General features: G+C 43.7%; 1 protein-coding gene across 2 annotated transcripts in view; it reads right to left on the minus strand.

Moving 5' to 3' along the window:
* Window positions 1-12003: 12003 nt before the first annotated feature.
* Window positions 12004-18717, minus strand: part of LOC126293562 (translation initiation factor IF-2-like) — an 89371-nt gene continuing 82657 nt past the window's right edge. Inside the window, exon 7 of one of the 2 annotated variants that reach the window (XM_049986841.1) lies at window positions 12004-12453. In XM_049986841.1, the coding sequence (XP_049842798.1) occupies window positions 12257-12453 (197 nt within the window). In that variant the 3' untranslated portion in view covers window positions 12004-12256. Of the gene's footprint in view, window positions 12458-18717 lie in introns of both variants that reach the window. The other variant, XM_049986840.1, reaches the window with a different exon arrangement.

Genomic DNA, 18717 nt, shown 5'->3' on the forward strand with positions numbered 1-18717 from the left:
CATTACTGTAATACAAAAATCTTCTACAGGATAGGAGTAGTTGTCAAGGAGAAACTTTATCACTTTATCAAATTTTATTTTGCTGCCCGTCAGACATTTTATATCACTGGGTAAGTGATGAAAAATTTTTATTACAGCATTGTGCGCCCCTTTTTGTGCTAAAGACAACTGTAATGTGGAGTAATCGGTCTTTTTTTTTTTTTTTTTTCCTTCTGGCATTGTAACTATGTACTTCATTGTTCCTTTTGAACTGTAGTGGATTATTTACAACAGACTTCGTGAGGAACGAGTGTACTGTAGATGTAGTCAGAATTCCTGACTCCTCAAACAGATGTCTACAAGGTGACCGTTAGTGAGCACTACATATTACTCTTACGGCATGTTTTTGTGCAATGAAGGCTTTCTTTCTTAAAGATGAGGTACCTGAGAACATTTTGTAGGATATTATTGAATGAAAATATGCATAAAATGACAACTTAGTGATCTGTCTGCCCGCAAGATTTGCAATGATTCAGAGCACAAATGTGGCTGAACTAAGTCATTTTAGGAGTCCCAAAATGTGCTTTTTCCAATTTAAATTCTCATCAGTATGGCCGCCTAAGAATTTCAAAGTTTCTGCCTTATCCATTGTTTCCTCACTGTGTGTTACACTTCTCATTGGTGTAGTACCTGTAGATGTGCAGAACTGCAAATGTTGTCTTCAAAAGACCATTCACAGAAAACCAATCAATGATACTTTCAAGAACTTTATTTACTTACACACACACACACACACACACACACACACACACACACACACAATATGTGATTTCTCCCCAGTCAGAATTTGTTCTTGCTCTATGTTGGTTGAAAGACTGAGTACAACCTTCTGCGTTCTTATGGTTACATACGAAATACATTGGTTGCCTACACCACCAATCCCTTAAAACATTGGTTTATCTTGGAGAATACTGTGATTCACACAGTCAAATGCCTTAGATAGGCCACAGAAAATACCAACTGGCACTGTTCGATTATTTAATGCTTATAAAATCTGGTGAGTTTGTGCAAACGCCATTCTCAGTAGAGCAAGCATGCTGAAACCCGAACTGTAATTTAGTGGTTGCTAAGATAAGGTACTAGTCTATAAAAAAAAATCACCTTCTCAAAGTTTGGAAAACGAAGGAAACAATGAAACGGATTGGTTGTTACAGGCATCTCTCATCACCTTTCCGGATGACAGATTTGGATGCCGTGACAAATTGGTCTAAGATTATAAATCGGAAACTGGTAAATGTACAGTCCCTCTATAAAGTGAGTCGTCTTTCCGTTGACTCGATTTCCAAAGCGGTTGTTCTTGTGCCAGAAGTACTCTTACCTTCAGAGCACAAAACAAAATGATAGAACAAAATTCATCTGAATATATTTATGAAACATTACAGCTTGGACAGATTGTAGCAGACTAACATCTTAGCAAAAGTAACGGTCGACTGTCACAAACGTCCTTATTTCGTGGAGCACAGTTCGACTTTAAGGCGGGGATCGCAGAGCACTCGTCGCTGCTGGCATCGTCCTTTTTGGTAGAAGTGCTGCATCCCTGTCTGCTTGACTGTGTGCTCCCTGCCGCCGTTGGATAAGCAGCTGCAGCAGCAAGTCGTATAACCCTAGCTTACTTATTTGTTAGATAGTTTAATTAATTTCTTTGCGTGTTTTTGGGTACTTGCATTGTTTAATTCATATATTTCGGGCGTATTATAGTATTTGACAGTTGTAGCATCGCGCTTTAGTGTTTACTTCGTAGATTCTTATTTAAATTGCGTGTGAGTTTCGTATAGGAGGTGCAATTTCGAGTTTTAGTTACTGTAATTGTAAATTCAGCAGATTGTAGTGCAGTCGTTAGGCATTTGTACAGGTTAGTTGATACATTCTTTGCGTGTTCCGCTTGCGTTATCTAGGCACGGACTCGTGTTTCGGTAACGGTTGTTAAACATCGATTAGAATGGGCAGGGACTGCGATTGCTGTGTTCGGATGAGGGCTGACTTGGCATCCCTTCGCTCACAGCTGCAATCGGCGCTGACTTCGGTCGCGCAGCTTGAGGCTGTTGCCAATGGGCACCACTGTGGGGAGCCGGACTCGGGTATCACGGGGATGTCAACCTCGTCCCGTCTGTCCCCAGATCGGTCTGCCGCTGTGGTTGCCCCGGTTGCTGCCCGCAGTGGGGCTGAGCCCTCGCCTGTGGTTGATGGAGGTCGTTCCAAGGCGTGGCAGGCAGCGAAAGGCGTCCCCGGAGGCTGATCAGAAAGCCTCCCCGGTGCGTCTGACAAACCGGTTTCAGGCACTGTCTCTGGCTGAGCCAGATGCAGCTGCCTGCCCTGTTTCAGAGGATCATTCTCAGCCTTCAAGGTCCGGGCAATCGCAGAGGGTGGGCTTACTGGTAGTTGGGAGCTCCAATGTTAGGCGCGTAATGGGGCCCCTTCGGGATATGGCGGCTAAGGAGGGGAAGAAATCCAGTGTGCACCCCGTGTGCATTCCGGGAGGAGTTATTCCTGATGTGGAAAGGGTCCTTCCGGATGCCATGAAGAGCACAGGGTGCATCCAGCTGCAGGTGGTGGCACATGTCGGCACTAATGACGTGTGTCGCTTTGGATCTGAGGAAATTCTCTCTGGATTCCAGCGGCTATCTGATTTGGTGAAGGCTGCCGGTCTTGCTTACGAGATGAAGGCAGAGCTCACCATCTGCAGCATCGTTGACAGAACCGACTGCAGACCTTTGGTGCAGAGCCGGGTGGAGGGTCTGAATCAGAGGCTCAGACGGTTTTGCGACCGTATTGGCTGCAGATTCCTTGACTTGCGCCATAGGGTGGTGGGGTTTCGGGTTCCGCTGAATAGGTCAGGAGTTCACTACACTCAGCTGGCGGCTACACGGGTAGCGGAGGCTGTGTGGCGTGGACTGGGCGGTTTTTTAGGTTAGAAGGCCTCGGGAAAGTGCGGGATGGGCTGCAATGTCAAAGGGTGCTTGGCAATTACAGGACGTGCTTGGATCAAGGAACAGTCGGAATTTTAGTTGTAAATTGTTGTAGTTGCGCTGGAAAAGTCCCTGAGCTTCAAGCGCTAATAGAAAGCACAGAAGCTGATATCGTTATAGGTACAGAAAGCTGGCTAAAGCCTGAAATAAGTTCTGCAGAAATTTTTACGAAGTCTCAGACGGTGTTCAGGAAAGATGGATTAGGCAGAATTGGTGGTGGAGTGTTTGTGTCTGTCAGTAGTGGTTTATCTTGTAGTGAAGTCGAAGTAGATACTCCGTGCGAATTGGTGTGGGTGGAGGTTATACTTAACAGCCGAATTAAGTTAATAATTGGCTCCTTCTACCGACCCCCAGACTCCGATGATACAGTTGCGGAACAGTTCAGAGAAAGTTTGAGTCTCGTAACAAATAAATACCCCACTCATACGGTTATAGTTGGTGGGGACTTCAACCTACCCTCGGTATGTTGGCAAAAATACTTGTTCAAAACCGGTGGTAGGCAGAAAACGTCTTCCGAGATTGTCCTTAAATGCATTCTCCGAAAATTATTTCGAGCAGTTAGTCCACGAACCCACGCGAATTGTAAATGGTTGCGAAAACACACTTGACCTCTTGGCCACAAACAATCCAGAGCTGATAGAGAGCATCATGACTGATACAGGGATTAGTGATCACAAGGTCATTGCAGCTAGGCTCAATACCATTTCTTCCAAATCCATCAGAAACAAACGCAAAATAATTTTATTTAAAAAAGCGGATAAAGTGCCACTAGAAGCCTTCCTAAAAGACAATTTCCATTCCTTCCGAACTGACTATGCAAATGTAGACAAGATGTGGCTCAAATTCAAAGATATCGTAGCAACAGCAGTTGAGATATTCATAACTCATAAATTGGTAAGAGATGGAATGGATCCCCCGTGGTACACAAAAAAGGTCCGAACGCTGTTGCAGAGGCAACGGAAAAAGCATGCGAAGTTCAGAACAACGCGAAATCCTGAAGATGGGCTAAAATTTACAGACGTGCGAAATTTGGCACGTACTTCGATGCGAGATGCCTTTAATAGGTTCCACAACGAAACATTGTCTCGAAATTTGATAGAAAATCCGAAGAAATTCTGGTCGTATGTAAAGTACACAAGCGTCAAGACGCAGTCAATACCTTCGCTGCGCAGTGCCGATGGTACTGTTATCGACGACTGTGCCGCTAAAGCGGAGTTATTGAACGCAGTTTTCCGAAATTCCAGGGAAGACGAATGGAATATTCCAGAATTTGAAACACGAACATCTGCTAGCATGAGTTTCTTAGAAGTAGATACCTTAGGGGTTGCGAAGCAACTCAAATCGCTTGATACGGGCAAGTCTTCAGGTCCAGATTGTATACCGATTAGGTTCCTTTCAGATTACGCTGATACTATAGCTCCCTACTTAGCACTCATATACAACCGCTCGCTCACAGATAGATCTGTACCTACAGATTGGAAAATTGCGCAGGTCACACCAGTGTTCAAGAAGGGTAGTAGGAGTAATCCATTTAACTACAGACCTATATCATTGACTTCGGTTTGCAGTAGGGTTTTGGAGCATATACTGTATTCAAACATTATGAATCACCTCGAAGGGAACGATCTATTGACACGTAATCAGCATGGATTCAGAAAACATCGCTCTTGTGCAACGCAGCTAGCTCTTTATTCGCACGAAGTAATGGCCGCTATCGACCGGGGATCTCAAGTTGATTCCGTATTTCTAGATTTCCGGAAAGCTTTTGACACCGTTCCTCACAAGCGACTTCTAATCAAGCTGCGGAGCTATGGGGTATCGTCTCAGTTGTGCGACTGGATTCGTGATTTCCTGTCAGGAAGGTCGCAGTTCGTAGTAATAGACGGCAAATCATCGAGTAAAACTGAAGTGATATCAGGTGTTCCCCAGGGAAGCGTCCTGGGACCTCTACTGTTCCTGATCTATATAAATGACCTGGGTGACAATCTGAGCAGTTCTCTTAGACCGTTCGCAGATGATGCTGTAATTTACCGTCTAGTAAGGTCATCCGAAGACCAGTATCAGCTGCAAAGCGATTTAGAAAAGATTGCTGTATGGTGTGTCAGGTGGCAGTTGACGCTAAATAACGAAAAGTGTGAGATGATCCACATGAGTTCCAAAAGAAATCCGTCGGAATTCGATTACTCGATAAATAGTACAATTCTCAAGGCTGTCAATTCAACTAAGTACCTGGGTGTTAAAATTACGAACAACTTCAGTTGGAAGGACCACATAGATAATATTGTCGGGAAGGCGAGCCAAAGGTTGCGTTTCATTGGCAGGACACTTAGAAGATGCAACAAGTCCACTAAAGAGACAGCTTACACTACACTCGTTCGTCCTCTGTTAGAATATTGCTGCGCGGTGTGGGATCCTTACCAGGTGGGATTGACGGAGGACATCGAGAGGGTGCAAAGAAGGGCAGCTCGTTTTGTATTATCGCGTTACAGGGGAGAGAGTGTGGCAGATATGATACACGAGTTGGGATGGAAGTCATTACAGCATAGACGTTTTTTTGTCGCGGCGAGACCTTTTTACGAAATTTCAGTCACCAACTTTCTCTTTCGAATGCGAAAATATTTTGTTGAGCCCAACCTACATAGGTAGGAATGATCATCAAAATAAAATAAGAGAAATCAGAGCTCGAACAGAAAGGTTTAGGTGTTCGTTTTTCCCGCTCGCTGTTCGGGAGTGGAATAGTAGAGAGATAGTATGATTGTGGTTCGATGAACCCTCTGCCAAGCACTTAAATGTGAGTTGTAGATGTAGATGTAGATACAAGTTCCTACACACATTCACATATGTCCGACATTAGTACCAAATAAACATCTACAAAATATTTCAAAGTGTGACTTACACACTTTGTCCGACGCTGTTCTAATTTGTTGATCCCTTCTGAATAATAGGAATTGTCAGAGTGTGCAAAATAGTTGCTGCAATCACCAACTCATTTGGATAAATTCTTTATCCCGCCAGCCATTTCTTCAAACGGGGAACAAATAATATTTAGAGGGAGCAAAGTAGAGGGAATAGGGGGATGTGAAAAGAGTCAGAATCCTATTTCCAATAATTTTGCGACCACAAGTGCCAAGATGTGAGCTGGTGTATTGCCGTGACTGAAAAGGACTTTTTTGCGGTGTGTGGTGTAGCCTTAAACCTCAAGAATGAGTCTGTGCCGAGTACTGTTGCGTTGCAAATTTGATTTGGTAAATACCTCTACATTTCGTGTCTTACATTTCAGTACTTAATTAGAGATTTCAGATAGGATTTCCAATGAATTAGATATTACTATACGTGTACACTATTCAGAGATAATACATTGCATCTTAACTGCTACAAAAAAATAGGCAGTTGAAAATTAATTCCTGACTTAAGCAGAATTTGCGGTATATAATGAGAGCTAAATTTGCAACACACCAGACAAAACTGTGTGGCAATTTTTAGTGGGTGTGAAGCCGCATTCAGTACTTTAAAAGAAAGAGCTGACACAGTATAATCAGCTCGTACGAGTCTGCCCTCGTGAGTAGAAACAGAATGGCTGATTTCACTTTCAACCTTAGTAAACATTCCACAAATTTGTCGCTCGGCTTCCCCAGTACTTGTCATTCCTCCATACTGCTACTCTCGACCTGTAAGACCACAGCTTTCCGGTGCTATACATACTCAGTGTCACAGGGGGATACGCATATGTGGCACATTTTCCGTCGCAACGGACTCTGCGTCTGCAGACGTTTCACCCGAGTCTTCCCTTCTCGTCTTCGAACAGGTGTCGGAATGCGGATCCTCGAGTATCGCATTTATAATTGGATGAATGAAATGTAAATGGGAGCTGCTACTTTTATAGAGCTGCTGTTTCTAATTTTTATGCTTGTAAAGTTCTTGTTGTTACAGATACACAATTTAACTGTTCATATTTCAAAAGATTGTTTGTAGTGTTTTTGTGATGTGCCTCAGCATATTTATTTAACTACCAGAAAACTTTAGTTATTGTGTACAGTTTAACAGCTACATGTTGAGTGCTTTGCCACAAACTTTTAGTTCCTCTTGGAATTCGCTCAGTTCAAATTGTCTTACCATTTTGTGAAAGAATAACTGGGCTCCGACTGACGTGACGTACTGTTTGTGAAACAGGGTTGTAGTTATAAGAGAAGATAATAAGTGAACAATAACTTTTATTCAGATGTGTTTCTTAATGTAAAAAAAATCATAAACACTTTGAAAGCTAATACACTTCACTGCCAGATACTTCTGCATGCCCATTTACACCTGGATTTGCTGGAGTGCCGATCCAGACTTAATCGGGTGAAAGTTGTGGTTGAGAACTTGTATTAGCTTTGATACCTGTTCTTCTTTTCCCGAGCATTTATCTCGTACGGTATAGCGTCCACCTTTCCGGGATGTAGCAGATTGACCTTCAGTTTAACTTGGTGGACAGATGGCCCTTCTGGCAATGTGACAGCCGCTACTCCCCATCTCGGGATCTAGCATGTCGTGCTTTATGCTGTATGAGCAGGTTTCAGCTCTGATACAAACTGCGTATAATATTTTTATATCAGTAATTATAGTTTAAAGGAACTTACTGATTTCATCTGCTGTGAAAGCTCTGTTTTGCACTCCCTCCACCAGAATGAAAGAAAAAAAGTAGATATGACCTGTTGTAATCCCTACATTAAATTCCCACTATGAAATGCCAGGGGTCAATGAACAAGTCTTTTCAAAGTTAAGAGGTTGATATACAGTGTCATTTAGTATAAAGATACGTCTCGTATACCAGAGATGCCTCAGCTGTCAATACTGTCAATATTGCAAGTTTATCGTCTTGAGTCCACAAACTAGTGAAAAGATCTTAGATCTACCCACTTTTTGTGTTTGAGAATTGGGATTATCTGCTGAAAATTGTAAGAATACACTTCTGCAGTTCGTAAGTACTTAGCACTCATTAAAAGAAACAGGAGCTACCATTAGAAAAAGTAGCCTCTCGTAGATACGGAAAAATAAACCGGTGACGACACAGGTGTCTGTGGCCGTATTTGCCGTACCGTGTTGGCTCCAGTGCACGCCATCCTGCAGGGTTGCGTATTCTGCTGACTTCCTACTATTTGCCTAATTACGAGCACGTCCCGTTTGTCGTTCCAGCAGCTGCCTTCCTCATGAGGTACAAACAGTTTTGTTAAAAATGAATTTTCAGTAAAAGGTGAGTTCTGGAAACTCGAGTTTGCTCAATTTTTTTCTACATCGGAGGTACCTATATAAGGAATACAAATGTATGAGAGAGAAATATATGAGTACGGCAAATACACTAGTGTGGCGGAGGGCAAAAATGTTGATTAGATAAGTAGAACAACAGCGTTTATTCACTTACTTCCAAAATGAATGAAAGTTAGTCTAATTCTATTTCATTTTGCTGTAGAGTGTAAATAATATGAGAATTGTAATAACAGTTTCAAATCTTCGGAGTAAAAGTGGTTACAATTTGTGACCCGATGTCTTTCTCGTGCTGCAGAGTGCTTGAAACTGCAGAATGAGAAAGAGAAGATATGACTGTGGATAGGTGACACTTCTGCAATTAACTGCACAAACTTAGGAGCTAAATTTTCATTCTCAAACAACTAATGTAGACTGACATCCACAGAGTAACATAAATTTTGCTGAATACTTGACCCGTGGAAAAGCTTTAGTAATAGTACTGGGTTGTTAGAATCATTGGCTTCAGATGTTTTACACAGGTGATAGACTCCAGCTGCTGCCGATCATCTTAACTGACGAAGTTATACTCTACCTTTAATTTTTTTCTGACAGGTTGTCGAGATCTAATTGACTATAAGGGCTTAATAAAGCAGCGTTATATTGTGGTTTACAGGTTTCCGTGTTTGTAGCTGCATCGTCATTTACAGGTTTCCGTGTTTGTAGCTGCATCGTCATTTCCTCCTCACACGAGCTATAGCAAAACTCTCTGGCTGTCGTAGTCTCACGTCACAGATGGATTCAGTCACTCGCCATTGGTGCGGACTTCCGCAGTGAACGATAGAATATGTGCTCGCCACGTGAGAGCTTGTCAAAATTTTGGGGTACCAACAGTTCTACATGGAGTATGTGTGAGAACTCGCCCCTCTTCCATTGGCAGTTTACCGTGTGTCTTCGGAGGAGTAAAGTGTTCCTGGCGGTTGGAAATAAAAGCACAGTTCGTTCCCTTTTTCAGAAAGGGTTGTCAAGCTGACGAACGGTTCTATAGGCCCGTATATCTTATGTCAGTCAGTTGTAAAATTTTGGAACAAGTTTTCTGCTCGCACGTTACGACGTTTCTGGAGGCCAAAAATCTCCTCTGTAGGGACAAACACGGATTCTGAAAAAGACTACCGTATGGAACCCAGCTCGTTCTGCACGTCCACAAGACCTGAAAGCAGTAAAATATGGGGGCTAAGGTAGGTGCCTCGTTCCTAGACTACCGGAAGGCATTCGATACAGTTGACCACTGTCACTCGACGAACAATAAGAGTGCACAGAATATCGGACCACCTGGTAGCTGCGCTGAAGGGTTTCTGACAGAGCTCAGCACGTTATTTTGAATGGAAAGAAGTCTTCAGACACAAAATAACTTTATGCGTACTCCTGGCAGTGCTGTACGACCATTACTTTTCTCGATATATACACTACGTGATCAAAAGTACCTGGACACCTGGCTGAAAATGACTTAGACGTCCGTGGCATCCTCCGTCGCTAATAATCGAATTCGGTATGGTGTCGGCTCTCCCTCAGCCTCGATGACAACTTCCGCTCTCGCAGACGTGTTCGATCGGGTGCTGGAAGGTATTTCGGGGAATGGCAGCCCATTCTTCACGGAGTGCTGCGTCGAGGAGAGGTTTTGGTGTTGGTCAGTTAGGCCCGGCCTGAAGTTGGCATTCGAAAACATCCTGAAGGTGTTGTATAGGATTCAGGTCAGTTGCTGTGCAGACAAGTCCATTACTGGGATGTAGCTGTCGTGTAACCAGTATGCAACAGGCCGTGCATCACGGACAGGTGCTCAATCGTGTCGAAAGGTGCAGTCGCCATCCCCGAATCGTTCGACAGTGGCGAGCAAAAAGGTGCTTAAAACATCAATGTAGGCCTGTGCTGTGTTAGACCCACGCAAAACAAGGGGTGCAAGCCCCCCTCCGTGAAAAACACCATCGCCTCCGAATGTTACTGTTGGCGCTGGCAAATGTACGGCTTATGAGCAGCCGCTCGACTGTGAAATGAGTTTTCTCACCTCCCGCTTTACTGTTGTTGTACTTGCAGTGGATCTTGATGCAGTTTGGAATTCCCGTATGTCTGCCCATTATACGTTAGGACCCTCTTAAACTGTTGGCGGTCTCTGTCAGTCGACAGATGAGGTCGGCTTGTACTCTTTTGTGCTGTATGTGTCCCTTCACATTTCCACTTCACTGTCACTTCGGAAACAGTAGACCTAGGGATGTTTAGAAGTGTGGAAATATTGTGTACAGACTTATGACAAGAGTGACACCCAATCACCTGACGATGTTGGAGATCTGAGAGTTCCGCGGAGCCCCCGATTCTACTCTCTCTTCGTGTCTAATGACTACTGAGGTCGCTGATGGAGTACTTGGCAGTACGTGGCAGCACAATGCACCTAATATGAAAAAATGTCCCCCCACCCCTCCCCCCGTCCTCTCCTCCGGGGTTTGTGGATACTTTTGATCACACAGTGTATGTAAATGACGTAGTAGATAATGTCGGAAGTTGCAGATAATGTCGGAAGTTGCAGATAATGTCGGAGGCTCCGTGAGGTCTTTTCAGATGGTGCTGTTGTATAGAGAGAAGTGAGGAAAACTGCAGGGCTACCTGCACAGGATCGACACTTTGGGCAGGGAGAGCCAACCAACGCTCGACACAAAAAAGTGTAACATATTTCGAATACGTAGACCTAAAGACCCATTATTGTACGATTACACAGTGACAAGACAATCGGTGGGAGCACCCGCATACAGGGTGATCCGAGCTGTCGGCCGCTGTGGCCGAGCTGTTCTAGGCACTTTGGTCAGGGACCGCGCGACTGCTACGGTCGCAGGTTCGAATCCTGCCTCGGGCACGGATGACTGTGATGTCCTTAGGTTAGTTAGGTTTAAGTAGTTCTAAAGTTCTAGGGGACTGACGACCTCAGATGTTAAGTCCCATAGTGCTCGGTGCCATTTTGATGTGAGCTGTAATAATCACATAAAATTAACTACAGGTAAGGCAGATACGAGACTCAGATTCACTGAAGGAATCGTCAGGAAGTGGTTTAAAAATACTCGTTCGACCAGTAATTGGATACTGCTAGCCAGTACGGCACGGTATTTGTACCAGGTAATACCGATAGGGAAAATATAGGAGATGCAAAGAAAAGTGATACGTTTTGTTAAAGGTTAACGAGCAGAAAAGCATCAGAGAGACGGACGACCTCCGGTGGCAGATAACGCGATAGAGGCATACTCTGTCACTGTGTGATTTATTGTCGGAACATTGCGAGTGTGTAAGCTCCTAGAACAGTTGACAAATGTATTGCTTCCTCCAACACGTATCTCGTGAAAAGACGAGGAAGATAAAATCGGATCTGAGCCCGCACGGAGACTTAGCGGCAGTCGTTCTTCCCGCGATGCGTACACGACTGAAATGGAGAACTGACTGCGGCACAGATAGTTCCACCTGAGAGGTCACGTGACATGTAGAGGTGTAGGTGCACATATGGAGGGAAGATGACAGCTCGGCTGCAGACCCGAGCGACGTGACGTGACGTGACGTGACGTCTTGATTCTCACACATTTCCTAAGGCCGCCTCTTAAATTTTTACTGTTCCATTTAGGGTATAATTAACTAAGATGTACAGGGACACGAGAATTAAACACTACAATTCCCCGAGGTTCATTCTTACACGTGTAAGGAAAATGTCATGCAATACGTATCCGAAGTACATTCTAACAAATTGTTCACTTAGTAACACATTTTTATTGCATCAATATAATACATTTACATCAGTAAATAGATATGAAATTTTCTGAAAAGTAGTATTAACAACAGGTTAGGAGATATAAAGGTTGTCATTAATGTATGTCATAAATTGCTCGAGTCTCGTTCCTTATTTAGCAGGTGCTCACGTCAGGAAACGCGGTGTGTGTGACGCGTGACGTGGAGCTGCGCTGCCCCACGCTCGGACTCCCACGTCCCCCCGGTGACGGCTAAGCCGCGGTGGACGTGGGGCTCCCGGGCTCCTGAGCTGCTGAGGCCGCTGCTTGTGGTTCAGGCTCGGAGGCCGCAGAGGTGGCCGCAGTCGAGAGTCCCGGTGTGGTGGGGGGCGGCAGCCCCTTCGGCAGATGAGTGCCGCAGTCCGCCTCGGGTTCGGCGGAGGACCTCCTGACCAGTCTGCCTATCACGACTACCTGTGGGGTTTATTTTTTTTTTACGTCAGATGACATTTTTCGATCACACTTCATCGTCTTCAGAAATAAGTAGTTGTACCAGCCGACACGTCTATTCGAAACTTCCTATCGGAGTACTTCTTACATTGAAAACAATTAAGTCATCAAAATGTCATTTACATAAAATAGTAGCCGAGATTGAACAATAAATGAGAATTATTTTAAATATCCATACAGTTGCTGACCCCCTTGAGAGGTATATGTCAGCTATATTAGAGACCATAAGCTTATGAGACAAAAATTAGTCGCCGCCTCCTTAAAGCAGGACACTGATGGCTTAGCAGCTCTGCAGACGGTGTAAAACAGGAAGGAAGGAAGGATAGGTTTTAACATCCCGTCTACGTTGAAGTCATTAGGCACAGTGTAAAATCGGTACTCGGCGATCGCGTGACACCCCACCGAAGACGCGGGTTGCGGCAGTGAAGTGGTGTGTACCGGTCAGTTGTACAGAATCTCCACAGTGAGGTCGGTTTGCGCGAAGATGTGTCACAAGCGGAGAGAGGAAGTATCTCGTTTAGACGGCCCCGTCACCACACCGCCGCCAGAGGCGGCCGACAAGTCGGCGTATCGACGCAGATTGTCTCCCGTGTCTACGAGATTATAAAAATTGTAGTCTCGGTCACGTAATATTTCATTAAATTTCAGTACTGACTTTAGGTTTGCAGCCAGTGTCAAATCTAAAAATTTAGAAGCTCGTGTAGGCCCGTAGACAGTAGGTGCAGTTAGGTATACTGACTACGTGCCTACATTATGCTGCTTAATTTTTAAATATGACACTTTCTACAAACTGAAAATTGGTAATCAAATTTAATAAAATACTATGTAACTGAGACACTCACCTCTACAATGTAATCCAATCGGGGGGAACAAACGACCTCATTTCGTGAACAGCTTACCATTCGGGTCCCTCCGGTGCGACACGAGAATGGCACTGTCAGAAGGTTTCTAACTGACGGGAACCGGAGACGATTGTCCTGCACTTTCGACTACGGGAAATGCTGCCATCAGTCGACTCTGGCTCGTCGCAGTCAGTTTACGAGAGAACGTCGCAAAAGGAGCTGCTCGCGACGGAAACTCGGAGTCCGACACTTCACGGGAGGCGACTGCACCAACAGTGGAGAACAGAGCTTCACAACTCGAGAAACCGGACAGTGGGCGAGTAGTCAGATTTGACGAGTCACAATTTTGCATCTCGTTCGAGCGACGTAAAGCATCGAATGCCCTGGCAGCCCTGTGAGACGTCAGCTCGTACGGAGAGTAGTTTGTGCTAGATGTGGTTCTGTAACACACTGGAAACATTTTTCGTGGTGTGACTCTGTCCCCCACTCGTTCTGGTTAGTGCCCACTAGAACCGAGACTCTTACCTGGACATTCTCGGTGACAGGGTGTCGCCCTTTCTTCTGCACATTCGTGACACACTCTCCCACCTTCCGGGCAGTAACGGCCGCGCTCACAGGGCCTTTCACGTACGTTCCTCGTTTCGCGATATACGGGCATCCCGATGCACTCCGGTGGCTGCCCTAAATAGTGCAATAAGATGTACAGTAAGGTGTCTGGGGCTGTACGGAACAGCGACGTCCTCACAACTCGGTAGTGCTACGTTATCTGATTGTTAACTAATGGCGTTTAGCCAGAGACAGGTGTACACTTACACACATTTCGTGAATACATAAATCGGAAATAGCAGTAGAAAGCGGAAGGTCTGAACGTGTCCGGACCTCATAAGAACGGGTAAATAGTGAAGCAGGCCTACATCTGGCTCCGGCTAAAAATTTACAAAAAATTCTTATTACACAATTCCAAACAAATAAAACTGACTTACAGGTTGCAGAGAATGCAAAAAGTAGAATGCAATTCTAGGGACAGACAAACCTCCCATCTGCCATAGAGTACGTACTTTACTTTGTCAGACAATTCCCTCGCGGCTTGTGCTGTCCGCCGACAGCAGCTGAGTGGGTGGGAACCCTCCCTCCACGATTCGTGTAACTGCCCGCCCTCAGTCTCTGCTGGCCAGTGTCTGCCCCCCCCCCGCCCCCCCCCACCCCACCCCCCCACCCCCCTTCCTTTAGTGCATCTGTTTGCCATTTGGCATCTCCTCTGTGTGGGGAATGGAAGTCTGCCATTCGTTATCTCCTCACACTGGGTGAGACTCGACGTGTGGAGTTTTTGTGGGAAAAATAGAGCGAGGTGGCACCCGAGAGTAGATACGTAAACGGAAAGCTGTGTTCTGCTCCCTTCTTCTTTGCAGGCAGTGTTGTTTGCACAATAACTGAGGTGAAAAAAGATTGCAGTAAGAATAGATCATCCAAAGTTAATGAGGGAATGCGCATCCAGCGTTGGAACAGAGGATTCTCGTACTTCAATTCCGACAGTCATTCTGATAGGGTTCTTTGTGGTTAAGGTGAAATTTGATGAACTGTCCAATTCAGAATTATATACTGAAGGCAAAAATAATTTCCACGTAACTTTATAACCCTACCTAGAATGTAAGTATATGTTCTGATGCAAAAGTCTAAAATAAGTTGCCAATGGACATCAGGCACAAAATACAATATTCCCAGATATACACAAACAAAGCAAACTGGTACCTCACTGAACTATCCTATAACTTTTCAGAATATCTGGACTCTGCATTGTAAATTATGGTTAACATCAATATCCATCTTAAACAGGTTTTACAGGATTACAGGCAACTGACAGAAGTCTCCAAATTCTGACTGCAGTGGCCCCATTTGCCCTTTAACGTTTAACTCGACGTGTTCCACTTTCCTCGATGCTCTTCTCGATTATTCAGTTCTCGGGACATTGTGTGTGAATGACTTAACTAAGTCTTTTTACTATGTGAAGCTATCAAACCTTGTATTATCAAATGAAAGTTAAAATACTGCAAAGTAGCTGACCCTGTATATTTGTTGTTTTTATCTTATCTATCAGTGTACATTCACTCTATATTCATACATTGGAAAGTTCTAATGGAATGTAAGTAACTGTAAGAGTAAATGAGGCCACTCTCCGATTAGCAGAAGCACTGAGTCATAAAGCGGAACACACACAACAGAAAGAAAACTTGCTAGCTTCTGGAATATCTCTCTCTCTCTCTCTCTCTCTCTCTCTCTCTCTCTCTCTCTCTCTCTCTCTCTCTCTCTCTCGTTTGTTCCTATCGGCAAATTGACACCTCTGTTGTTTTGTGAGTGGTCTCCTTTAGCCCAATGTACATTAACACTCTTGGGAGTAGTACGTCATAGCAAATTCAGGTGGGAGGAACACTCCCTAATGTCATAAAAGAATGGGATAATTCGTCAATCCTAAGTGCAGTTTTCCTGGTCCAAAGGTGTGTAGTATCAGTTATTTGTGGTGTGAACCAAGAACCGACCTGCAAAGGTCTGTTTGAGGGATGGGGGGTACCAACTACTACTTCCCAATATACTTATTTCTTAATAAAATTTGTCATTAACAGCCATTAGCTCTATTCGTGGAAACTGCCCTAGAAGTAAGAATAATCTTCACAAAGATTTAAAGTATCTTTCTATGTCTCAGAAAGGCGTTCACTACTGTCACAGAACTTGGCAGTTAAAACTTGGTTTCAGAGGATCCTAAAGGATTTATTGGTGGTGAATTCATTCTACTCCACAGACAAGTTTCTTACTAGAACTGACTGATACACACATTATTGATTACAACAAATATTGTGTTATGTATTATATGGCATTTATTAATTAATTAATTTATTGCTTTCTTTGCATAGAGTTCAAGAAACATGACGACTTTTAAAAATGTCAGTATGTTTTACATTGTTCTGAAAATTTCTTTTAAAATACAAACAAAATAGATAGTTGATATAAATTAATAAAACTGCAATACAAGCACACAAAATGGAACTTAAAGCTCCAAAAGTAGGTATACAATAAAAATGTCTAATTTCCAATAAAGAATGCGAGCTCACATGTTTTCAACTGAAAAATAAGAAAGTGAGTATAACTATTACTTTGTCAAGAATAATTTTTCCTTTTCAAGATATTTACACCATGCACATACAAGTCTTTTTGGCATTTTGTTAAACCAGACTTGACTACTGGTGTGTGGGTTGTGGTCTGTCATATTTAGATTAGTTCTTTGCCTAAAGTAGTTATTTTTATGTCTAATATTGTGGTCATGTATGTAATTGCATTTTCTAGAAACTTTTAGATGATGATAATTGTGATTTGTTAACACTTGCATTCAGAGCTCACAGTTTTGGATTTTTGTGGCTGGATGACAGCAGAGAGACAGACTAGGAAGAGAGAGAGACCACGAATTCACCCTCTCACTAGTAGACTGGGAGATTACAATGTGCTCATTAATCTGATAGGTTAGGTTTCTGTATTGCTTCCGGTTTGACAGGAAATTGGCAGCAATAGTATTGCTGGAGATTTTAAGCTATATGCCTGAAGTTTCTTTATTAATAAGTCATGTTTAACCGAATCAAATGCTTTAGCAAGATCAAGGAATGTGCCTGTTGCCAAATTTCCTTCATCTATTACACTATATACACTATGTAAAAAATTCCGAGATTGCTGTGACAGTGGTTTTTCCTGGAAATGCGCTGTGTTTCTGTAAGTAGATTGATGATGATAATATTTTTTTTAATAGTCACTATGTAGTGAAAGCAAAACATATTCAAAGATTTTGCTAAATATGGGGATTAATGAAATTGGACTAATACAGCAGTTAATGAGATAGGTAATAGGTTTAACTAATTCTTTGTGACACTTCTTAACCAAAGCACTACATATCTCACCCTAACCAGCTGAGTGCTGGGTCTTTAATGTGTCGATTATTCAACTTAATTCGTATTCACTGACAGCTCTGAATTCCAAGTTTATACTTTGGGGTCAGCAAATGTTTAGCTGACTGTTTTGGTCAACAGATTCAACTGGGATTCCACATGAATATTTATTAAAAATGTCACTCTATTAATTGTCGGCTCACAGTAGCAAAGTGGTCGGCGCGACGGAATGTCGTACTCAACGGTCCGGGTTCGATTCCCAGCTGGGTCAGAGATTTTCTCTGCTCAGGGACTGGGTGTCATGTTGTCCTTATCGTCACCATTTCATCCCCACCAACATACAAGTTGCCAAAGTAGCGTGTCAACTCGAAAGACTTTCACCAGGCAAACGGTCTACCCGATGGCAGGCCCTAGCCACATGGCATTTCCATTTTATTTCTGTTAATTTTCCGTCGTTCAATATGGTTACTTCTTTTGTATTCTCCCTCATGCAATATGCCTGTTTCTTTTGTATTCGTGTTTGATGGTGCTTTCCAGTACTGATTAATGAGCTTCCAAGATACTTTACTCACATCTCCATTTCTTCATTGCAGAAATATGATCAGTGTAAATAAGTGTTGTAAACTTAATTTCTGTATGGTGATGTGTCACTACAATATCACAGTCACCTTTGGCACTTGGGTGTAGTATAAATTCACTTCTTTTGTGACAAGTGTGGTAGCACAGCCCTCTCCCTCAATAATCTCTAAAATAAAAATATGTTTAACATTTCTGAGTGTTTCTCTACCATGAAAACCATTGTAGTTGGAATATGTGAAATTAACATTAGCTTTTGTCTTTTCATGTAAATAGGTATGTAGTATTCATCTTTCGTGTTCTTTAATCTTCAGGTTGAAACTTCCTGGCAGATTAAACTGTGTGCCAGACAGAGACTCGAACTCGGGACCTTCGCCTTTCGCGGGCAAGTGCTCTACAAACTGAGGCACCCGAGCACAACTCGTGCCCCATCCTCACAGCCTTACTTCGGCCAGTACCTCGCCTCCCACCTTCCAGTCGATAGCGCACTTGCCCGCGAAAGGCGAAGGTCCCGAGTTCGAGTCTCGGTCCAGCACACAGTTTTACCTGCCGGGAAGTTTCGTATCGGTGCACACTCCACTGCGCTCCAGGGGGCTCGCCAGTCTTTGGCGGGTTCGTGCTTGGCTACCGTGGGGCCTCGGAGTTTACAGCCCTTCTGTGCTGCATATCTGTCCTCTTGCTATTGTTTTTCCCCTCCCTCGGAGAGCACGTCTAGGATGTTACTGGGAATGTCTGCATTGTTTGTTGCTGACGTAAGAACAGTCTCACCTTTGTTTTTCACTCCCTCTTCCTTTCTTCATTTCCCTTGTCTCGTTCCTCCGCTACGGTGTTCGAGGTTTTCTTCTTCCTCCCTGCGTGCTCCTCAAGGCCGGCCCGTGCG

Source organism: Schistocerca gregaria, chromosome 10 (genome assembly GCF_023897955.1).
Source record: "Schistocerca gregaria isolate iqSchGreg1 chromosome 10, iqSchGreg1.2, whole genome shotgun sequence".
Taxonomy (NCBI): Eukaryota; Metazoa; Arthropoda; class Insecta; order Orthoptera; family Acrididae; genus Schistocerca; species Schistocerca gregaria.